This window comes from Triturus cristatus, chromosome 7, assembly GCF_964204655.1.
Source record: "Triturus cristatus chromosome 7, aTriCri1.1, whole genome shotgun sequence".
Lineage (NCBI taxonomy): Eukaryota > Metazoa > Chordata > Amphibia > Caudata > Salamandridae > Triturus > Triturus cristatus.
This window is the reverse complement of record NC_140590.1, coordinates 1716048539-1716068011: the sequence shown is the minus strand read 5'-3', so window position 1 is coordinate 1716068011 and position 19473 is coordinate 1716048539. Positions and strand designations below refer to the sequence as shown.

The window sequence follows — 19473 nt, the reverse complement described above, 5'->3', positions numbered from 1 at the left end:
ATCCCCAAGCAGGGATCCACCCACTAGACACCAGGGAGGGGGGAGCGGCCCCTTGGGCAAGGGCCTTTGCTCCCCCGTATATTTTGGGGAATTTTAGTCTTTTTGCCCCCCCCGGGGGGCGTATGGGGGCATTAGCCCTCAATCTGCCCCCCCCCCGGGGGGGGGGGGGGGGTAAAAAGCCCACTAGACACCAGGGACGTTTTGTAAAAAAAAAAAAAATAGGGGTGGGGGCTGCCGAAAACGGGCAGGCCCATGCCCCCCCCCAAATTACTACAGTCTTTCTCCCCCCCCCGGGGGCAGATGGGGCATTGGCCCCTAATCTGCCCCTCCGGGGGGGCAGAAAGCCCACTAAACACCAGGGATTAGTTTTTAGTTTTATTTTTAGGGTGGGGGCTGCCCGCAACGGGCATGCCAATGCCCCCACCCACCCGCCACCATTACAGCCTTTCTGCCCCCCGGGCATCGGCCCCCAATCTGCCCCCCCAGGGAGGCAAAAAGCCCACTTGACACCAGGGAATTGTAAAAAAAAAAAAAAAATAGGGGTGGGGGCTGCCCAAAACGGGCAGGCCCATGCCCCCCCGCTTACTACAGTCTTTCTGCCCGCCCCCGGGGGGCAGATGGGGCATTGGCCCCTAATCTGCCCCTTCGGGGGGCAGAAAGCCCACTAAACATCAGGGATTAGTTTAGTTTTATTTTTAGGGTGGGGGCTGCCCACAACGGGCACGCCAATGCCCCCACCCACCCGCCACCATTACAGCCTTTCTGCCCCCCCTGGGGGGCAGATGGGGCATCGGCCCCCAATCTGCCCCCCCGGGGGGCAAAAAGCCCACTAGACACCAGGGAATTGTTAAAAAAAAAAAAATAGGGGTGGGATGGGGGTATGGGCCTGCCCGTTTTGGGCAGCCCCCACCCCTATTATTACAGTCTTTCTGCCCCCCTCCCCGGGGGGCAGATGGGGCATTGGCCCCTAATCTGCCCCTTCAGGGGGGGCAGAAAGCCCACTAAACACCAGGGATTTTTTTTGCGCAGTTGTTTTTAGGGTCTGGGCTGCCCGAAATGGGCACGCCAATGCCCCCACTCTCCCCCCCACAAAAATGTCAGTCTTTCTGCCCCCCAGGAGGCAGATGGGAGCTGTAGCCCCCAATCTCGCCCTCCCTGGGGCGCAGAATGCCCACTAGAAACCATGGATTTTTTTGTTTTATTAGTGTAGGGGTAGGGGCTCCCCAAAGTGGGCATGACAATACCCCACCCCATCCCCAGAGAAATTCCAGTCTTTCTGCCCCCCCCGGGAGGGCAGATGGTGGCAGTGGCCCCTGATCTGCCCCCTGGGGGGGGCAGAAAGCCCAGTAGGTGCCAGCGAGTATGCAGGCTTTTTTTATGCATGGGGGCTGCCCAAAATGGTCATACCAATGCCCCCACCCCCACAAAAAATAGCCACAGTCTTTCTGTCCCTTTAGGGGCATATCAGGATGAAACCCCTGTCGCGTGTACTTGGGCCTCCCACATGAGTGAGGCACCGTTTTTATTGGGAGACCCGGGGGAACGCTGGGTGGTAGGAAATTTGTGTCAGCCCGGTGATGCCTCAACTTTCCCACACAAATGTGTGAAAAAGGTGATTTTTTTCAGCTAAATTTGAGGTTTGCAGGGCATTCTGGGTAAGGAAACGTTGGGGATCCACGCAAGCCATACCTCCCTGGAATCCCCCGGGTGTCTAGTTTTCAGAAATGTGTGGGTTTGGTACGTTCCCCTAGGTGGCCGCCGAGCACCGGGCCAAAAACCCAGGTGACCGCCCTTGCGAAACCAGGTCTTTTTGAGGTAGGCAATTTTCATGTCGCCTCAATACGTTTTGGGGCCTTGCCAGTCGCGGGTACTTGGGCCTCCCACACGAGTGAGGCACCGTTTTTATCGGGAGACCTGGGGGAACGCTGGGTGGTAGGAAATTTGTGTCAGCCCGGTGATGCCTCAACTTTCCCACACAAAAATGTGTGAAAAAATTAGATTTTTTCAGCTAAAATTGAGGTTTGCAGGGGATTCTGGGTAAGGAAACGTTGGGGGATCCACGCAAGCCATGCCTCCCTGGAAGCACACGGGTGTCTAGTTTTCAAAAATGTATAGGTTTGCTAGGTTTCCTAAGGTGCCCGCAGAGCTAGGGTTCAAAAACTACAGCTAGACATTTTGCCAAAAAAGGGTCATTTTTCACTGCGAAATGGAGGTGTGACCATGTTGCGTTTTGCGCCGTTTCCTGACGCAGGCACTAGGCCGACCCACACAAGTGAGGTACCGTTTTTCTCGTAAGACTTTGGGGAACGCGGGGTGGGTGGAAATTTGTGGATCCACGCAGATTCCGGAACTTTCCACCACAGAAATGTGGGGAAAATGTGTTTGTTTTGTCAATTTTTTAGGTTTGCAAGGGATTCTGGGTAACAGACCCTGGTGGGAGGCAGTCAAGTCATCCCATCCTGGATTCCCCAGGGTGTCTAGCTTTAAAAAATGTATAGGTTTGCTAGGTTTCCCAAGGTGCCCGTAGAGCTAGGGTTAAAAAACTAGAGCTAGGCACTTTGACAAAAAAGGGTAAATTTTCACTGCGATATTGAGTTGTGACCATGTTGCGTTTTGCGCCGTTTCCTGTTGCGGGCACTAGGCCGACCCACACAAGTGAGGTACCATTTTTATCGTGAGACTTAGGGTAATTCAGTTTTGTAAAGAAACTGTTATTATCTATTGACTTTCGATGCATTTCTGCCTTCCAAATGAAAGATATTGTGTAAAAAGGAAGTCCTTCTAAAAAATGACTGATAATTCTCATGCTAGTATGAGTATTCCCAATTTCAGAAATGTGCAAATATCTACTGTTTCTAAACTCTATATTTTGTTCCCATTTCAGAAATACATAGGTGTCTTTCATACCGATTTTTCCATGGACACATTTTTACAGAATAATTACTATATACCCGGTACATAATAAAAAACCATTGCAAGTTGCTGCTCAGTTTTTGGCTCTGGGTTCGTCGGGTTCTTGGTGAACCTACAAGTCCTATATATCCCCACAACCAGTAATGTCCAGCGGATGTAATGGTATATTGCTTTCAAAGAGCTGTCATAATTAGAAGTTACAGGTGAAAACGTTGACACGAAAGGCTTTTTTTTTTCAACTAATTTTCAATTTATCCTATATTCAACTGTTAGTTTCTATAAAAAAAACCTTGATGGATCTACACAAATGACAATAAAAAGAATCTCAAAAAGAGTAGGGGGTCTACGGGATATAAGTTTAAAGACTCAAACAGAAAAGATCCCAATCCACAATATAAGTACAAAACTAACTGTGAGTCTATAGGGCTAGGTGAACTTCATACAACAGCACTATCAAAATACGTTCCTACCAAGATATCACTATAGATATGTGCATGCATTATGAGATCGTATGAATGCATCAAAGGTTCCCATCACCCACATAGAGTGGCTTGCCTCATCATTTGGGAAACCAGGGACTTTGATCTAAGAACCGGATGCCACCAGGTTGTCATGAGGCAAGGTTCAGGATACGTCCCGGATGCTCGTATGGCAATGTTGTAAAAAATGGGAGGATCACTCTAGGACATTGTGTGGGGTGATGTGTGCAGTGCAATAAAGTGAATGTGTATAATAAAATTGGGAGCAAGGCACAAAGATAAGTTTAATAAAGTGCTGCCTTGATACCAAATTAAAACAGTGCTAATGACAGTTTTAACAAATAACTGTGATGGAAGTGGTCGACATGTTTCAGCCTTGGGTAAATATGCCCTGGCTTTCGTCAGGACCAAGTAAGCTACTGCAACTATAATTGTGAAAAAGAGGTAAAACATACAACCTGCACCTGAAATAGGTGTGGAAGAAATTACCTGTGAAATGAAGACAAACATAATGAATAATGCTGTTTAAAAGTGAACCCTTATGGATGATAGGTCACACAATGCATCAAATTAATGCTCAATTATGCCCAATACATATTAGTAGAGACACCTTTTCAGCAGGATAAAGGTACAAAAAGTTTTATTCACTTACCCGAATAAGTCTGGGTATTAGCCTCACCTCACCTGGCAACTGCTCAGGAAATAGGAGGCCCCGCTCTGAAATAATAAATGAGAGGCATGGTCCATCATATAATGTGGCACACTACCTTCAAAAAGTGGGAGACGCTTATCCTTAAAAACCCAGGGCAGAAACAAATAGGCGTAGTCCTGTGGCCGAGGTAGAGCCCTACCTGGGACAAATGTTACTAACGGTTATCTTGAAGTAAGTACAGAAAAATCGTGGCGTTGTTGCCTAGTGTACTTGCATTCAGCAATGATGTTCAACTGCGCTCATCTCTACTGATATATACAGTTTTATCTTTCGAGAAAAATGTATGTACACAAAATGCCAAAGGAAACAAAATAAGGATCGAAATCTCGTTTGAGAAGGAGCTAGCTGAAAGCCCTTCTCATGTGGCCGCAGCGGCATGACCAAATAGAAAAAGTACCATATGCATGACATCGCTAGCGTGCAACTCAATTTAAGCAGGCAGCCCCTCTCGTTATATTTCGACAGTATTGCAAAATAGTGCACCGATCTTACCTCTCCGTCGGTACCTATGGCAACTGCTGAGCCGGAGGGGAGGTAAGCGGTCTTCATGCCTTCAGTCATTTAAACTCTCCGGATGCCAAAAATGCCGGAACAGCGTCCACAGTGGGCACCTACCGATGACGCGATAGCACGTGATCCAGGCATCATGGGGGTTGTAGTTCAAATATAGAACTGTGCAATAACCTGATCAGTAATAGTCTGTCTCTAGAACTAAAATTAGTATTACGGAATACTAACATGTCTTGTTCGAACACCAGATCCCTAATTATAATTGTACAAGACATTAAAACTGATCAAAGTGTGCTCAGTAAAACGCGCGTATAGTGTTTTAAATACGCGTGTAAATGTACCGGAGAGGTAACATGGTCTGCTTAAAAAATCACCCGACTGTAATGACCCGGTGACCAAAAGCAGGAGGTATACACGTAATTTTCTAGAACTGAGGGAAATCGCCCAAGGTCAGAATTACACAAGGGCACACGTGATCTTGGCATCCTGGGAAATGTAGTTAGAGTGCCAAGCGATCCAGTAACCTAGTCAGTGAAGGTTCGACCCCAGAGTGTAATAACGTGTAGGGACGCTTACAGCTTGATTGTGGGAGTGTACCAAATGGTGCGCGCTTATACTGTTGTGACACATGAGTGCATAAAGAAAACTAGTACTTTCTGCCAGCAGTTCTGAGGCTGTTGTATAAACAAATAATGTAACAGTGTTGGTATAAGTCTCACAGGGAATCGCGCTGACACTCCAGACTGCTGAATAGTAGCAAGAATATCTACACATGTTATATGGGGAAACTCCCGACCAACCACACTGGTACTTAGATTACTGGTCATCACAAAGATGTCCAAGGTATCTGGTCATTCAAACCTTGGACATCGCTCTTCAATTTAAACACCCATTTCTGCTCTTTGAGGAAAAGAAATTGCGTAATGTCACTAATATGCGATGGAATAAAAGGTTGTTCCAAAATGGTCCATCTCAAGTCCTCGGGTTTGTGATTAAGAGCAAGGAAGTGACTAGTCAATCTGGTGGCTTGTTTGTTGCGCCTTATAGTGCTCTTATGCTCACTGATACGAGTCTTGATCTTACGTGTGGTCATACCAATGTATCGAAGTGAGCAAGGGCATGTTATCTGATAAATCACCCTGTCAGAATTGCAGTTTGTATGTTTTCGTAAGATCCAAGGTTTTGCCAACCCTAAATCAATTGATTTCGCTTGTTGTGTCTGGGGACATACAGAACAGGAACCACAAGGATAGTGGCCCTGTACTGGTGGAAGGTCCCACAGTGTTGACACTACTGAGGGTGGCTTACTTTTGGGTCTTGTGTGCACGAGGTTATCGCGCAAACTCATCCCTCGCTTAAAAGAGAACAAAGGAGGTGGAATCTTCTCGTTTGCAACATTCAAAATATGCCAGTGTCTACGTACCGACTTTTGGACACTGTTGGAAAATGTGCTAAAAGTGGTAACTATTGTCATTCTAGACAATGGTTCCTTAGGAACTGGAGGTTCAAGTAAGGCGTCTCTGTTATTGTTGGACGCTCGTTTATAAGCTTTTCTCACCAGATGGGATGGATAATGTCTGGCTTTCAATTGTTTTGAGAGTTGGTCAGCATGGGACAAGAAACTGTCTTTCGTAGAACAATTCCTGCGAATTCTAAGGAACTGTCCTACTGGTAAATTCTGTCGGAGTGATTTAGGATGGTAGCTTTGAAAACTCAGAAGGGAATTTTTTGTCTGAGGTTTCTTATACAATTCGCTGCCTAGAGTGCCTAGTACAGGGTAAATCGTGATGTCCAGAAAAGGAAGTTTGTTCTTGTCATAAGTAACAGTGAAATTCAAGAATTCATTCTGGGAGTTCAGCCATGAGTGGAAATCCAAGAGGGTGGCCACAGTTCCGTGCCAAACTACCAAAATATCATCTATGTACCTTTTCCAACAGGCAATTTGCCCGCGGAAAGGGTTTAGATCAGTGAGCACCGTTTCCTGTTCGAAACAATGGACGTAGAGATTGGCCAGACTGGGAGCAAAAATGCTCCCCATTGATGTACCAGAGACTTGGAGAAAGATGGTTTCTTCAAACTTGAAGAAATTCTCCATCATCGCCAGTCTGGCACATTCCATGATGAAGTGTGTTGGTGTTATGGTATCACAATCTCTATCGTCCAGGAGGCCCCTGATGACTTCAAGGGTCTTCTCTTGAGGAATACAAGTGTAAAGAGATTCAACGTCGAAACTGACCAGTAGGTCAGTCTCTAAGTTGAAAGAAATTTGTGGCAGAAGTCTTAAGACATCCTTAGTGTCTTGTAAGAAAGTCGGCATTTCCCTGACAATAGGTCTGAGAAAAAAGTCGACGAAAGTGGATAGTGGTTCCAAAAGTGATCCTATCCCGGAAATGATGGGACGTCCCGGTGGTGGTCTAGTAGTTTTATGTATTTTCGGCAATACATAGAAATAGGGCATGACTGGAAATTTTGTAATGAGGAATTCGGATTCTTGTGCAGTAATCCAGCCTGATTCCCTTGCTTCACTCACCAAATCGTGGATCTCAATAGAAAGTCTAGTAGTAGGATCCTCTGTGAGAACCCGATATGATTTATTGTCATTGAGTTGTCTGAGACACTCATTGCGGTAAATATCAGTATCAAGAATGACTATAGCCCCACCTTTATCGGCGGGCTTGATGGTGATACTCTCGTCATTCTGGAGTGTCATTAAAGCCTGTCTCTCAGTATAGGATAAGTTTTGGTAAACACGGTCCTTCCTAGAATCAAGTGCAGTGATATCATGTATCACTGCTTGTTCAAACACTTTCACCTGGTCCGGTGTAAGGTGGGCAGGGGGGTTAAAATTGGATGGAGATTTTAACCCAGTGTTTGGATGATCCTCAAGTGCCGGTGTGTTTCCATTCGATGTATCTTTGTTCTTAAAGAAAAAGTGTAAACGTATTTTCCTAAAGAACTTCTCAATCTCTTGTCTTAGTTGGAAAGGTTCACCCACGTTGGTAGGTACAAAACCCAGGCCCCTATTGAGGACCTGGAGTTCGGTTGTAGTGAGTGTCCTTTGACTGAGGTTAACCACTAGATCGTCGTGTCCGAGCTCTGTCCTGCTTGTGGTGTATTCCTCCTGTTGCGGACATTCTGTTGGGGCTGGTCTTGTTGCCAGTGTACATGTTGTTGTATCTCGCCTCTCCTTCTGCCTCTGTTTCGTCCTCGGCCCTGTCCTAAAAAAGGCTGACCGAAGAATGGTGGTTGACATTGGAAGGGAGGCATTGGATGGGCAAAGGGCATTGGCTGATAACCCCAAGGAGAAGGCGGCCACCATGGATTTGGCTGCTCATATTGGTTTTGTGTACCTCGCCTACGATTCGGGCGAGACCATGGAAAGGGCGTCACATTGGGTGGTATTGATGTATTAGACCCATCAGAATCTGTTGAGTAAGTGTCTGACCCTGATGAGGAATAGTTCGACCCGTACTTTCTCCCCTTCTTATTAAATTCTGGAGGAACATAATTATCATTGGTGTACGGATAGACTTTTTCAAAAGAAAAGCGGGCTAAATCTTTTTTGAATTTATCAATTTTGTTTAACAAAATTGTATCTTTGTGATCTTTATTCGATTTATTTGTTTCCTCTAGATTTCTTTTATATAAGGCACTCGTGATAGATGCCTTAATTTGACCTTCTAGTGTCTGTATTTCGATCAATATAGTGTCGGCTGCTTTCTTAGCGGTGCTAATAATTAGGATTAGCCAATCGCGGGTGCATCGCCACGCGATAAGTGACCAATCCTTTAAAAAAGTCTTATCAGTGAGGAACAACCGGGGGGCATTCGTTACTATTAAGCCCATTGGTGCACAGTTGTTCCTCAAATACTCGGTCATTATAGCACCGTGTATGAAAGTGCGAGAGTGTACTTTTTTCAAATTCAATAAGGACTGCCAGTCGTCTTGTGTATTGTTGGTAACTGTCGGTAAACTCTCCAAAATGCTTGGAGTGGTACTCAAGATGGACTGCAGTAGCTCCTCATCGAAGGACAAGCCCGTGAGTTCTGCCATGATTCAAGGGTAAAGCGTGTCTCTAAAGAGCGGTGTGGAGAGTCTGAAGACAAGTGAAATTCAAACCCTAAAAGAAAAAGACCCGCAGCCAGACGACTGATGACCAGTAATCTAAGTACCAGTGTGGTTGGTCGGGAGTTTCCCCATATAACATGTGTAGATATTCTTGCTACTATTCAGCAGTCTGGAGTGTCAGCGCGATTCCCTGTGAGACTTATACCAACACTGTTACATTATTTGTTTATACAACAGCCTCAGAACTGCTGGCAGAAAGTACTAGTTTTCTTTATGCACTCATGTGTCACAACAGTATAAGCGCGCACCATTTGGTACACTCCCACAATCAAGCTGTAAGCGTCCCTACACGTTATTACACTCTGGGGTCGAACCTTCACTGACTAGGTTACTGGATCGCTTGGCACTCTAACTACATTTCCCAGGATGCCAAGATCACGTGTGCCCTTGTGTAATTCTGACCTTGGGCGATTTCCCTCAGTTCTAGAAAATTACGTGTATACCTCCTGCTTTTGGTCACCGGGTCATTACAGTCGGGTGATTTTTTAAGCAGACCATGTTACCTCTCCGGTACATTTACACGCGTATTTAAAACACTATACGCGCGTTTTACTGAGCACACTTTGATCAGTTTTAATGTCTTGTACAATTATAATTAGGGATCTGGTGTTCGAACAAGACATGTTAGTATTCCGTAATACTAATTTTAGTTCTAGAGACAGACTATTACTGATCAGGTTATTGCACAGTTCTATATTTGAACTACAACCCCCATGATGCCTGGATCACGTGCTATCGCGTCATCGGTAGGTGCCCACTGTGGACGCTGTTCCGGCATTTTTGGCATCCGGAGAGTTTAAATGACTGAAGGCATGAAGACCGCTTACCTCCCCTCCGGCTCAGCAGTTGCCCGAGGTACCGACGGAGAGGTAAGATCGGTGCACTATTTTGCAATACTGTCGAAATATAACGAGAGGGGCTGCCTGCTTAAATTGAGTTGCACGCTAGCGATGTCATGCATATGGTACTTTTTCTATTTGGTCATGCCGCTGCGGCCACATGAGAAGGGCTTTCAGCTAGCTCCTTCTCAAACGAGATTTCGATCCTTATTTTGTTTCCTTTGGCATTTTGTGTACATACATTTTTCTCGAAAGATAAAACTGTATATATCAGTAGAGATGAGCGCAGTTGAACATCATTGCTGAATGCAAGTACACTAGGCAACAACGCCACGATTTTTCTGTACTTACTTCAAGATAACCGTTAGTAACATTTGTCCCAGGTAGGGCTCTACCTCGGCCACAGGACTACGCCTATTTGTTTCTGCCCTGGGTTTTTAAGGATAAGCGTCTCCCACTTTTTGAAGGTAGTGTGCCACATTATATGATGGACCATGCCTCTCATTTATTATTTCAGAGCGGGGCCTCCTATTTCCTGAGCAGTTGCCAGGTGAGGTGAGGCTAATACCCAGACTTATTCGGGTAAGTGAATAAAACTTTTTGTACCTTTATCCTGCTGAAAAGGTGTCTCTACTAATATGTATTGGGCATAATTGAGCATTAATTTGATGCATTGTGTGACCTATCATCCATAAGGGTTCACTTTTAAACAGCATTATTCATTATGTTTGTCTTCATTTCACAGGTAATTTCTTCCACACCTATTTCAGGTGCAGGTTGTATGTTTTACCTCTTTTTCACAATTATAGTTGCAGTAGCTTACTTGGTCCTGACGAAAGCCAGGGCATATTTACCCAAGGCTGAAACATGTCGACCACTTCCATCACAGTTATTTGTTAAAACTGTCATTAGCACTGTTTTAATTTGGTATCAAGGCAGCACTTTATTAAACTTATCTTTGTGCCTTGCTCCCAATTTTATTATACACATTCACTTTATTGCACTGCACACATCACCCCACACAATGTCCTAGAGTGATCCTCCCATTTTTTACAACATTGCCATACGAGCATCCGGGACGTATCCTGAACCTTGCCTCATGACAACCTGGTGGCATCCGGTTCTTAGATCAAAGTCCCTGGTTTCCCAAATGATGAGGCAAGCCACTCTATGTGGGTGATGGGAACCTTTGATGCATTCATACGATCTCATAATGCATGCACATATCTATAGTGATATCTTGGTAGGAACGTATTTTGATAGTGCTGTTGTATGAAGTTCACCTAGCCCTATAGACTCACAGTTAGTTTTGTACTTATATTGTGGATTGGGATCTTTTCTGTTTGAGTCTTTAAACTTATATCCCGTAGACCCCCTACTCTTTTTGAGATTCTTTTTATTGTTGCTTGAGCAGTCGTCTGGCTGCGGGTCTTTTTCTTTTAGGGTTTGAATTTCACTTGTCTTCAGACTCTCCACGCCGCTCTTTAGAGACACGCTTTACCCTTGAATCATGGCAGAACTCACGGGCTTGTCCTTCGATGAGGAGCTACTGCAGTCCATCTTGAGTACCACTCCAAGCATTTTGGAGAGTTTACCGACAGTTACCAACAATACACAAGACGACTGGCAGTCCTTATTGAATTTGAAAAAAGTACACTCTCGCACTTTCATACACGGTGCTATAATGACCGAGTATTTGAGGAACAACTGTGCACCAATGGGCTTAATAGTAACGAATGCCCCCCGGTTGTTCCTCACTGATAAGACTTTTTTAAAGGATTGGTCACTTATCGCGTGGCGATGCACCCGCGATTGGCTAATCCTAATTATTAGCACCGCTAAGAAAGCAGCCGACACTATATTGATCGAAATACAGACACTAGAAGGTCAAATTAAGGCATCTATCACGAGTGCCTTATATAAAAGAAATCTAGAGGAAACAAATAAATCGAATAAAGATCACAAAGATACAATTTTGTTAAACAAAATTGATAAATTCAAAAAAGATTTAGCCCGCTTTTCTTTTGAAAAAGTCTATCCGTACACCAATGATAATTATGTTCCTCCAGAATTTAATAAGAAGGGGAGAAAGTACGGGTCGAACTATTCCTCATCAGGGTCAGACACTTACTCAACAGATTCTGATGGGTCTAATACATCAATACCACCCAATGTGACGCCCTTTCCACGGTCTCGCCCGAATCGTAGGCGAGGTACACAAAACCAATATGAGCAGCCAAATCCATGGTGGCCGCCTTCTCCTTGGGGTTATCAGCCAATGCCCTTTGCCCATCCAATGCCTCCCTTCCAATGTCAACCACCATTCTTCGGTCAGCCTTTTTTAGGACAGGGCCGAGGACGAAACAGAGGCAGAAGGAGAGGCGAGATACAACAACATGTACACTGGCAACAAGACCAGCCCCAACAGAATGTCCGCAACAGGAGGAATACACCACAAGCAGGACAGAGCTCGGACACGACGATCTAGTGGTTAACCTCAGTCAAAGGACACTCACTACAACCGAACTCCAGGTCCTCAATAGGGGCCTGGGTTTTGTACCTACCAACGTGGGTGACCCTTTCCAACTAAGACAAGAGATTGAGAAGTTCTTTAGGAAAATACGTTTACACTTTTTCTTTAAGAACAAAGATACATCGAATGGAAACACACCGGCACTTGAGGATCATCCAAACACTGGGTTAAAATCTCCATCCAATTTTAACCCCCCTGCCCACCTTACACCGGACCAGGTGAAAGTGTTTGAACAAGCAGTGATACATGATATCACTGCACTTGATTCTAGGAAGGACCGTGTTTACCAAAACTTATCCTATACTGAGAGACAGGCTTTAATGACACTCCAGAATGACGAGAGTATCACCATCAAGCCCGCCGATAAAGGTGGGGCTATAGTCATTCTTGATACTGATATTTACCGCAATGAGTGTCTCAGACAACTCAATGACAATAAATCATATCGGGTTCTCACAGAGGATCCTACTACTAGACTTTCTATTGAGATCCACGATTTGGTGAGTGAAGCAAGGGAATCAGGCTGGATTACTGCACAAGAATCCGAATTCCTCATTACAAAATTTCCAGTCATGCCCTATTTCTATGTATTGCCGAAAATACATAAAACTACTAGACCACCACCGGGACGTCCCATCATTTCCGGGATAGGATCACTTTTGGAACCACTATCCACTTTCGTCGACTTTTTTCTCAGACCTATTGTCAGGGAAATGCCGACTTTCTTACAAGACACTAAGGATGTCTTAAGACTTCTGCCACAAATTTCTTTCAACTTAGAGACTGACCTACTGGTCAGTTTCGACGTTGAATCTCTTTACACTTGTATTCCTCAAGAGAAGACCCTTGAAGTCATCAGGGGCCTCCTGGACGATAGAGATTGTGATACCATAACACCAACACACTTCATCATGGAATGTGCCAGACTGGCGATGATGGAGAATTTCTTCAAGTTTGAAGAAACCATCTTTCTCCAAGTCTCTGGTACATCAATGGGGAGCATTTTTGCTCCCAGTCTGGCCAATCTCTACGTCCATTGTTTCGAACAGGAAACGGTGCTCACTGATCTAAACCCTTTCCGCGGGCAAATTGCCTGTTGGAAAAGGTACATAGATGATATTTTGGTAGTTTGGCACGGAACTGTGGCCACCCTCTTGGATTTCCACTCATGGCTGAACTCCCAGAATGAATTCTTGAATTTCACTGTTACTTATGACAAGAACAAACTTCCTTTTCTGGACATCACGATTTACCCTGTACTAGGCACTCTAGGCAGCGAATTGTATAAGAAACCTCAGACAAAAAATTCCCTTCTGAGTTTTCAAAGCTACCATCCTAAATCACTCCGACAGAATTTACCAGTAGGACAGTTCCTTAGAATTCGCAGGAATTGTTCTACGAAAGACAGTTTCTTGTCCCATGCTGACCAACTCTCAAAACAATTGAAAGCCAGACATTATCCATCCCATCTGGTGAGAAAAGCTTATAAACGAGCGTCCAACAATAACAGAGACGCCTTACTTGAACCTCCAGTTCCTAAGGAACCATTGTCTAGAATGACAATAGTTACCACTTTTAGCACATTTTCCAACAGTGTCCAAAAGTCGGTACGTAGACACTGGCATATTTTGAATGTTGCAAACGAGAAGATTCCACCTCCTTTGTTCTCTTTTAAGCGAGGGATGAGTTTGCGCGATAACCTCGTGCACACAAGACCCAAAAGTAAGCCACCCTCAGTAGTGTCAACACTGTGGGACCTTCCACCAGTACAGGGCCACTATCCTTGTGGTTCCTGTTCTGTATGTCCCCAGACACAACAAGCGAAATCAATTGATTTAGGGTTGGCAAAACCTTGGATCTTACGAAAACATACAAACTGCAATTCTGACAGGGTGATTTATCAGATAACATGCCCTTGCTCACTTCGATACATTGGTATGACCACACGTAAGATCAAGACTCGTATCAGTGAGCATAAGAGCACTATAAGGCGCAACAAACAAGCCACCAGATTGACTAGTCACTTCCTTGCTCTTAATCACAAACCCGAGGACTTGAGATGGACCATTTTGGAACAACCTTTTATTCCATCGCATATTAGTGACATTACGCAATTTCTTTTCCTCAAAGAGCAGAAATGGGTGTTTAAATTGAAGAGCGATGTCCAAGGTTTGAATGACCAGATACCTTGGACATCTTTGTGATGACCAGTAATCTAAGTACCAGTGTGGTTGGTCGGGAGTTTCCCCATATAACATGTGTAGATATTCTTGCTACTATTCAGCAGTCTGGAGTGTCAGCGCGATTCCCTGTGAGACTTATACCAACACTGTTACATTATTTGTTTATACAACAGCCTCAGAACTGCTGGCAGAAAGTACTAGTTTTCTTTATGCACTCATGTGTCACAACAGTATAAGCGCGCACCATTTGGTACACTCCCACAATCAAGCTGTAAGCGTCCCTACACGTTATTACACTCTGGGGTCGAACCTTCACTGACTAGGTTACTGGATCGCTTGGCACTCTAACTACATTTCCCAGGATGCCAAGATCACGTGTGCCCTTGTGTAATTCTGACCTTGGGCGATTTCCCTCAGTTCTAGAAAATTACGTGTATACCTCCTGCTTTTGGTCACCGGGTCATTACAGTCGGGTGATTTTTTAAGCAGACCATGTTACCTCTCCGGTACATTTACACGCGTATTTAAAACACTATACGCGCGTTTTACTGAGCACACTTTGATCAGTTTTAATGTCTTGTACAATTATAATTAGGGATCTGGTGTTCGAACAAGACATGTTAGTATTCCGTAATACTAATTTTAGTTCTAGAGACAGACTATTACTGATCAGGTTATTGCACAGTTCTATATTTGAACTACAACCCCCATGATGCCTGGATCACGTGCTATCGCGTCATCGGTAGGTGCCCACTGTGGACGCTGTTCCGGCATTTTTGGCATCCGGAGAGTTTAAATGACTGAAGGCATGAAGACCGCTTACCTCCCCTCCGGCTCAGCAGTTGCCCGAGGTACCGACGGAGAGGTAAGATCGGTGCACTATTTTGCAATACTGTCGAAATATAACGAGAGGGGCTGCCTGCTTAAATTGAGTTGCACGCTAGCGATGTCATGCATATGGTACTTTTTCTATTTGGTCATGCCGCTGCGGCCACATGAGAAGGGCTTTCAGCTAGCTCCTTCTCAAACGAGATTTCGATCCTTATTTTGTTTCCTTTGGCATTTTGTGTACATACATTTTTCTCGAAAGATAAAACTGTATATATCAGTAGAGATGAGCGCAGTTGAACATCATTGCTGAATGCAAGTACACTAGGCAACAACGCCACGATTTTTCTGTACTTACTTCAAGATAACCGTTAGTAACATTTGTCCCAGGTAGGGCTCTACCTCGGCCACAGGACTACGCCTATTTGTTTCTGCCCTGGGTTTTTAAGGATAAGCGTCTCCCACTTTTTGAAGGTAGTGTGCCACATTATATGATGGACCATGCCTCTCATTTATTATTTCAGAGCGGGGCCTCCTATTTCCTGAGCAGTTGCCAGGTGAGGTGAGGCTAATACCCAGACTTATTCGGGTAAGTGAATAAAACTTTTTGTACCTTTATCCTGCTGAAAAGGTGTCTCTACTAATATGTATTGGGCATAATTGAGCATTAATTTGATGCATTGTGTGACCTATCATCCATAAGGGTTCACTTTTAAACAGCATTATTCATTATGTTTGTCTTCATTTCACAGGTAATTTCTTCCACACCTATTTCAGGTGCAGGTTGTATGTTTTACCTCTTTTTCACAATTATAGTTGCAGTAGCTTACTTGGTCCTGACGAAAGCCAGGGCATATTTACCCAAGGCTGAAACATGTCGACCACTTCCATCACAGTTATTTGTTAAAACTGTCATTAGCACTGTTTTAATTTGGTATCAAGGCAGCACTTTATTAAACTTATCTTTGTGCCTTGCTCCCAATTTTATTATACACATTCACTTTATTGCACTGCACACATCACCCCACACAATGTCCTAGAGTGATCCTCCCATTTTTTACAACATTGCCATACGAGCATCCGGGACGTATCCTGAACCTTGCCTCATGACAACCTGGTGGCATCCGGTTCTTAGATCAAAGTCCCTGGTTTCCCAAATGATGAGGCAAGCCACTCTATGTGGGTGATGGGAACCTTTGATGCATTCATACGATCTCATAATGCATGCACATATCTATAGTGATATCTTGGTAGGAACGTATTTTGATAGTGCTGTTGTATGAAGTTCACCTAGCCCTATAGACTCACAGTTAGTTTTGTATCTACACAAATGACCCCTTGCTGAATTCAGAATTTTGTCTTCTTCTCGAAAATGTATAGCTTTCCAGGATCCATTATTGCTTTTGTACCCATTTCTGCCATTAACTGGAAGGAGGTCAAAAGCACAAAAAATAGCAAAATTAGGCTATGTCCCAGAAAAATGCCAAAACTGTGTAAAAAATGTTGGGTTTCTGACAAAAGTCTGGTATCCCCGAAAAGCTGGGAAAATGGTGATTTCAACCCCACAAACCCTTTTTTGATAACGTTTGCAGGGCAAAACCCAGATGCTTTCATTTGCAGCCCGTTTTTCCAATTTTTCCACAAAAAAACCCAACATTTTGCTGTATTTTGGCTTATTTCTGTGACCCCTCCAGGGGAATCCACAAACCCTGAGTACCCTCAGAATCCCCATGATGTTGGAAGAAAAGGACGCAAATTTGTCGTGGATACCTTATGTGGTCAAAAAGTTACAGGGGCCTCAGTGCGCACTACCCCAAATAGCCAAAAAAGGGCGTGGCACAGGAGGGGGAAAAGGCCTGACAGCGAAGGGGTTACACATGTACAGGCTTTGGCTTTAGAAACAGGTTTATCCCCTAGGTTAACACATGCACAGGCTCTGGCTTTAGAAACAGGTTTATCCCCTATGTTAACACATGCACAGGCTCTGGCTTTAGAAACAGGTCAGTCAGTCCCTTAGGATAACAGATCGAACGGGTTATGGGGTTAGAGAGATCTATTTCTTAGGTTAAAAGCATGTACAGACTCTGGCTTTAGAAAGAAGATCCGCCCCTTAGGTTAACATCTCCTACAGGTTCCGGGGTTACAAAGTAGTTCTACCCCTTAAGTCAACAGCACATACAGGCACTGGCTTTGGAAACAGGTTTATCCCTTAGGTTAACAGCACATACAGGCACTGGCTTTAGAAAGAAAATCTATTGCTTAGGTCAACTTCACTTACACGTTGTGGCTTTAGAAAGTATATCTATTCCTGGGTTAACACAGGCTTTAGAAAGTGTGGCTACTCCTTAGATTACATGGGCCTTGCAGGCTTTAAACAATCCCTTAGGCCACACAGAACATACACGCCTGGGCTTTAGAAAGCGGGGCTACCCCTTAGTGTACACAGATCTTCGGGGCTCTGGCTTTAGAAAGGAGAGTAATCTGTGGGGTTACACAGGTCTACAGGCTCGGGCTTTGGAAAGAGGAGGACTCCCATAGGTCACACAGGTCATACAGTCTGATCAAAGTTCAAACACCATATCTGTCTCTTGCTTTCAACCTTACAGGCTCGGGCTCAGCAGCTCTCCGTCACATCGCATGCGCTTCTCAAGCCTGGCTCTAAGCCCGGGTTATACGAATCACTCAGAATCCGGGCTCTCCCGCAGGCTCGAGCCCCTGACGTCAGAGGAGAGGTCTCCCCCATCTTAGCCTCCCTCCCAGTGCCTTACGGGCCGGTTCACTTACGGTTCGGGTGGTCCTGCCGAAGCTGCTTGGAGCAGGGCGCAGGTGAGGAGACCCAGGCCCCACATTCTGGTGAAGCCGTGGCGCAGAGGGGGTGACAGGGAGACTCGAGGGGTCAGGAGTCTGCAGAGGGGGAGCTGGCGGACCACTGAAGCCCCCAGAGGAACTGGCTTGACGGCGAGCTCCACCAGCCGAACTCGTCACTTCCAAAGAGAGGATGAACTCAGGGATGGCGCGGCCCCCAGCGTTTTATAGGTCTACAACTGGGGGTGGGGGTGGGGCAAAGAGGCTAGGGAGAGAAGACGGGGTCAATCTACAATTTCCCTAATCCAACAATCGCTGACTAGAAGACGAGACGCTGTCCCACCCAAAAAGATTTGCGCAATATTTACAGGGCGTTGTGTTTGGGATACAAGACAGGGAAGCTCTGATTAGGGTGGCCACCTTTCTTGGTAAAAATAAATACCGGCCATTTGTTTATGTTTTGCTTTCCTGGAACATCCAAGAGCTGCCAGGTGGGAAAAAATCAAGTCAAATTAATTTTCAGAATGCTTTTGGCGCAAGATAATTCGCCATCTGTTTCCTCTGAGTCATGCTGAAACGATTTAGAGAGCAGCGAAATATTTGTAAATGTTTTATATCATTGCTGTTTTAGGTTTATGTTTCAAAAGAGAAGACTTATCAGAGTTCACTGCTTTTCCAAGCATTTTAATCAGCCTGGACTTTACAATAACAGGCCAGGACAATAAAAAACAAGCATTGGCATAGCCAATAGGTCTCGGCTTGGGACCTTGTAAGTATTTAGCCTTGCAGCACATTATACTGGGCACTGCAACATCTACTGTTCGTTAAGATGGAATTCTTCTGAAAGTTAGGTGTTGTTTAAAGCAACATATTTAACGGGAGACTGAACAATGAAAAAGGTATTATTTTCTTTAACCTGTTCAAAATATGGAGGGTCACCGTTGATGGAATGTATCAGATAGGGCAAGCTGAGAGTGAGTGTGAAAGACCTTTAGTGAGAGAGTGTGTCTGTGAGGGTGAAACAGTGTGTGAGAGAAGGGAGAGGTGTCTGAAAGCATGTGCAAGAGAAATGTGTGTTTGAGTACAAATTGGGTGTGTGCATTTGAGAGAAAATGTGTGCATGAGAATGTGTTTGATAAACAACTCAAGAAGCATTTCTTATAAAGGTCTGTTTGGGAAAGTGTGGTGTTTGAGAAAGAGAAAGACTGTGTGAGAGTGAGAGAGAGAGAGAGAGGGCGCGAGAGAGGTGAAATTGATAGTACTGCAGCGAAAAATGAGGCAAAAGCAGGAGAGAAATGCAGCAACATGGGAGAGCTGGGCAATCCGAAACTTGACAGCTAGTGCAGATCTTGCAACGTTGGAGAGCGCGCTGCAGTCTAGCAGTGTTTGTTGTACTGACATGTACGGCAAGAGTTGTGATGCACATGTAATGAGAACCCAGGCACTTGTAATGAGAACCCAGGTCGCATAGGAAAGCGAGGACGTGAAAAAATGACATGAACACACAAAGCTGATGTAATTTCACTTTCCAATCAGTTAAATC

General features: G+C 44.8%; 1 protein-coding gene across 1 annotated transcript in view; it reads right to left on the bottom strand.

The window, feature by feature from the left end:
* LOC146812866 (alpha-2-macroglobulin-like protein 1) overlaps positions 1 to 18335 on the bottom strand; it is a 252930-nt gene extending 234595 nt beyond the window's left edge. The window contains exon 1 of the mRNA XM_085619942.1: positions 17910 to 18335. Within this exon, the coding sequence (XP_085476068.1) occupies positions 17910 to 17974 (65 nt within the window). The 5' untranslated portion in view covers positions 17975 to 18335. The remainder of the gene's footprint in view (positions 1 to 17909) is intronic.
* Positions 18336 to 19473: the final 1138 nt, after the last annotated feature.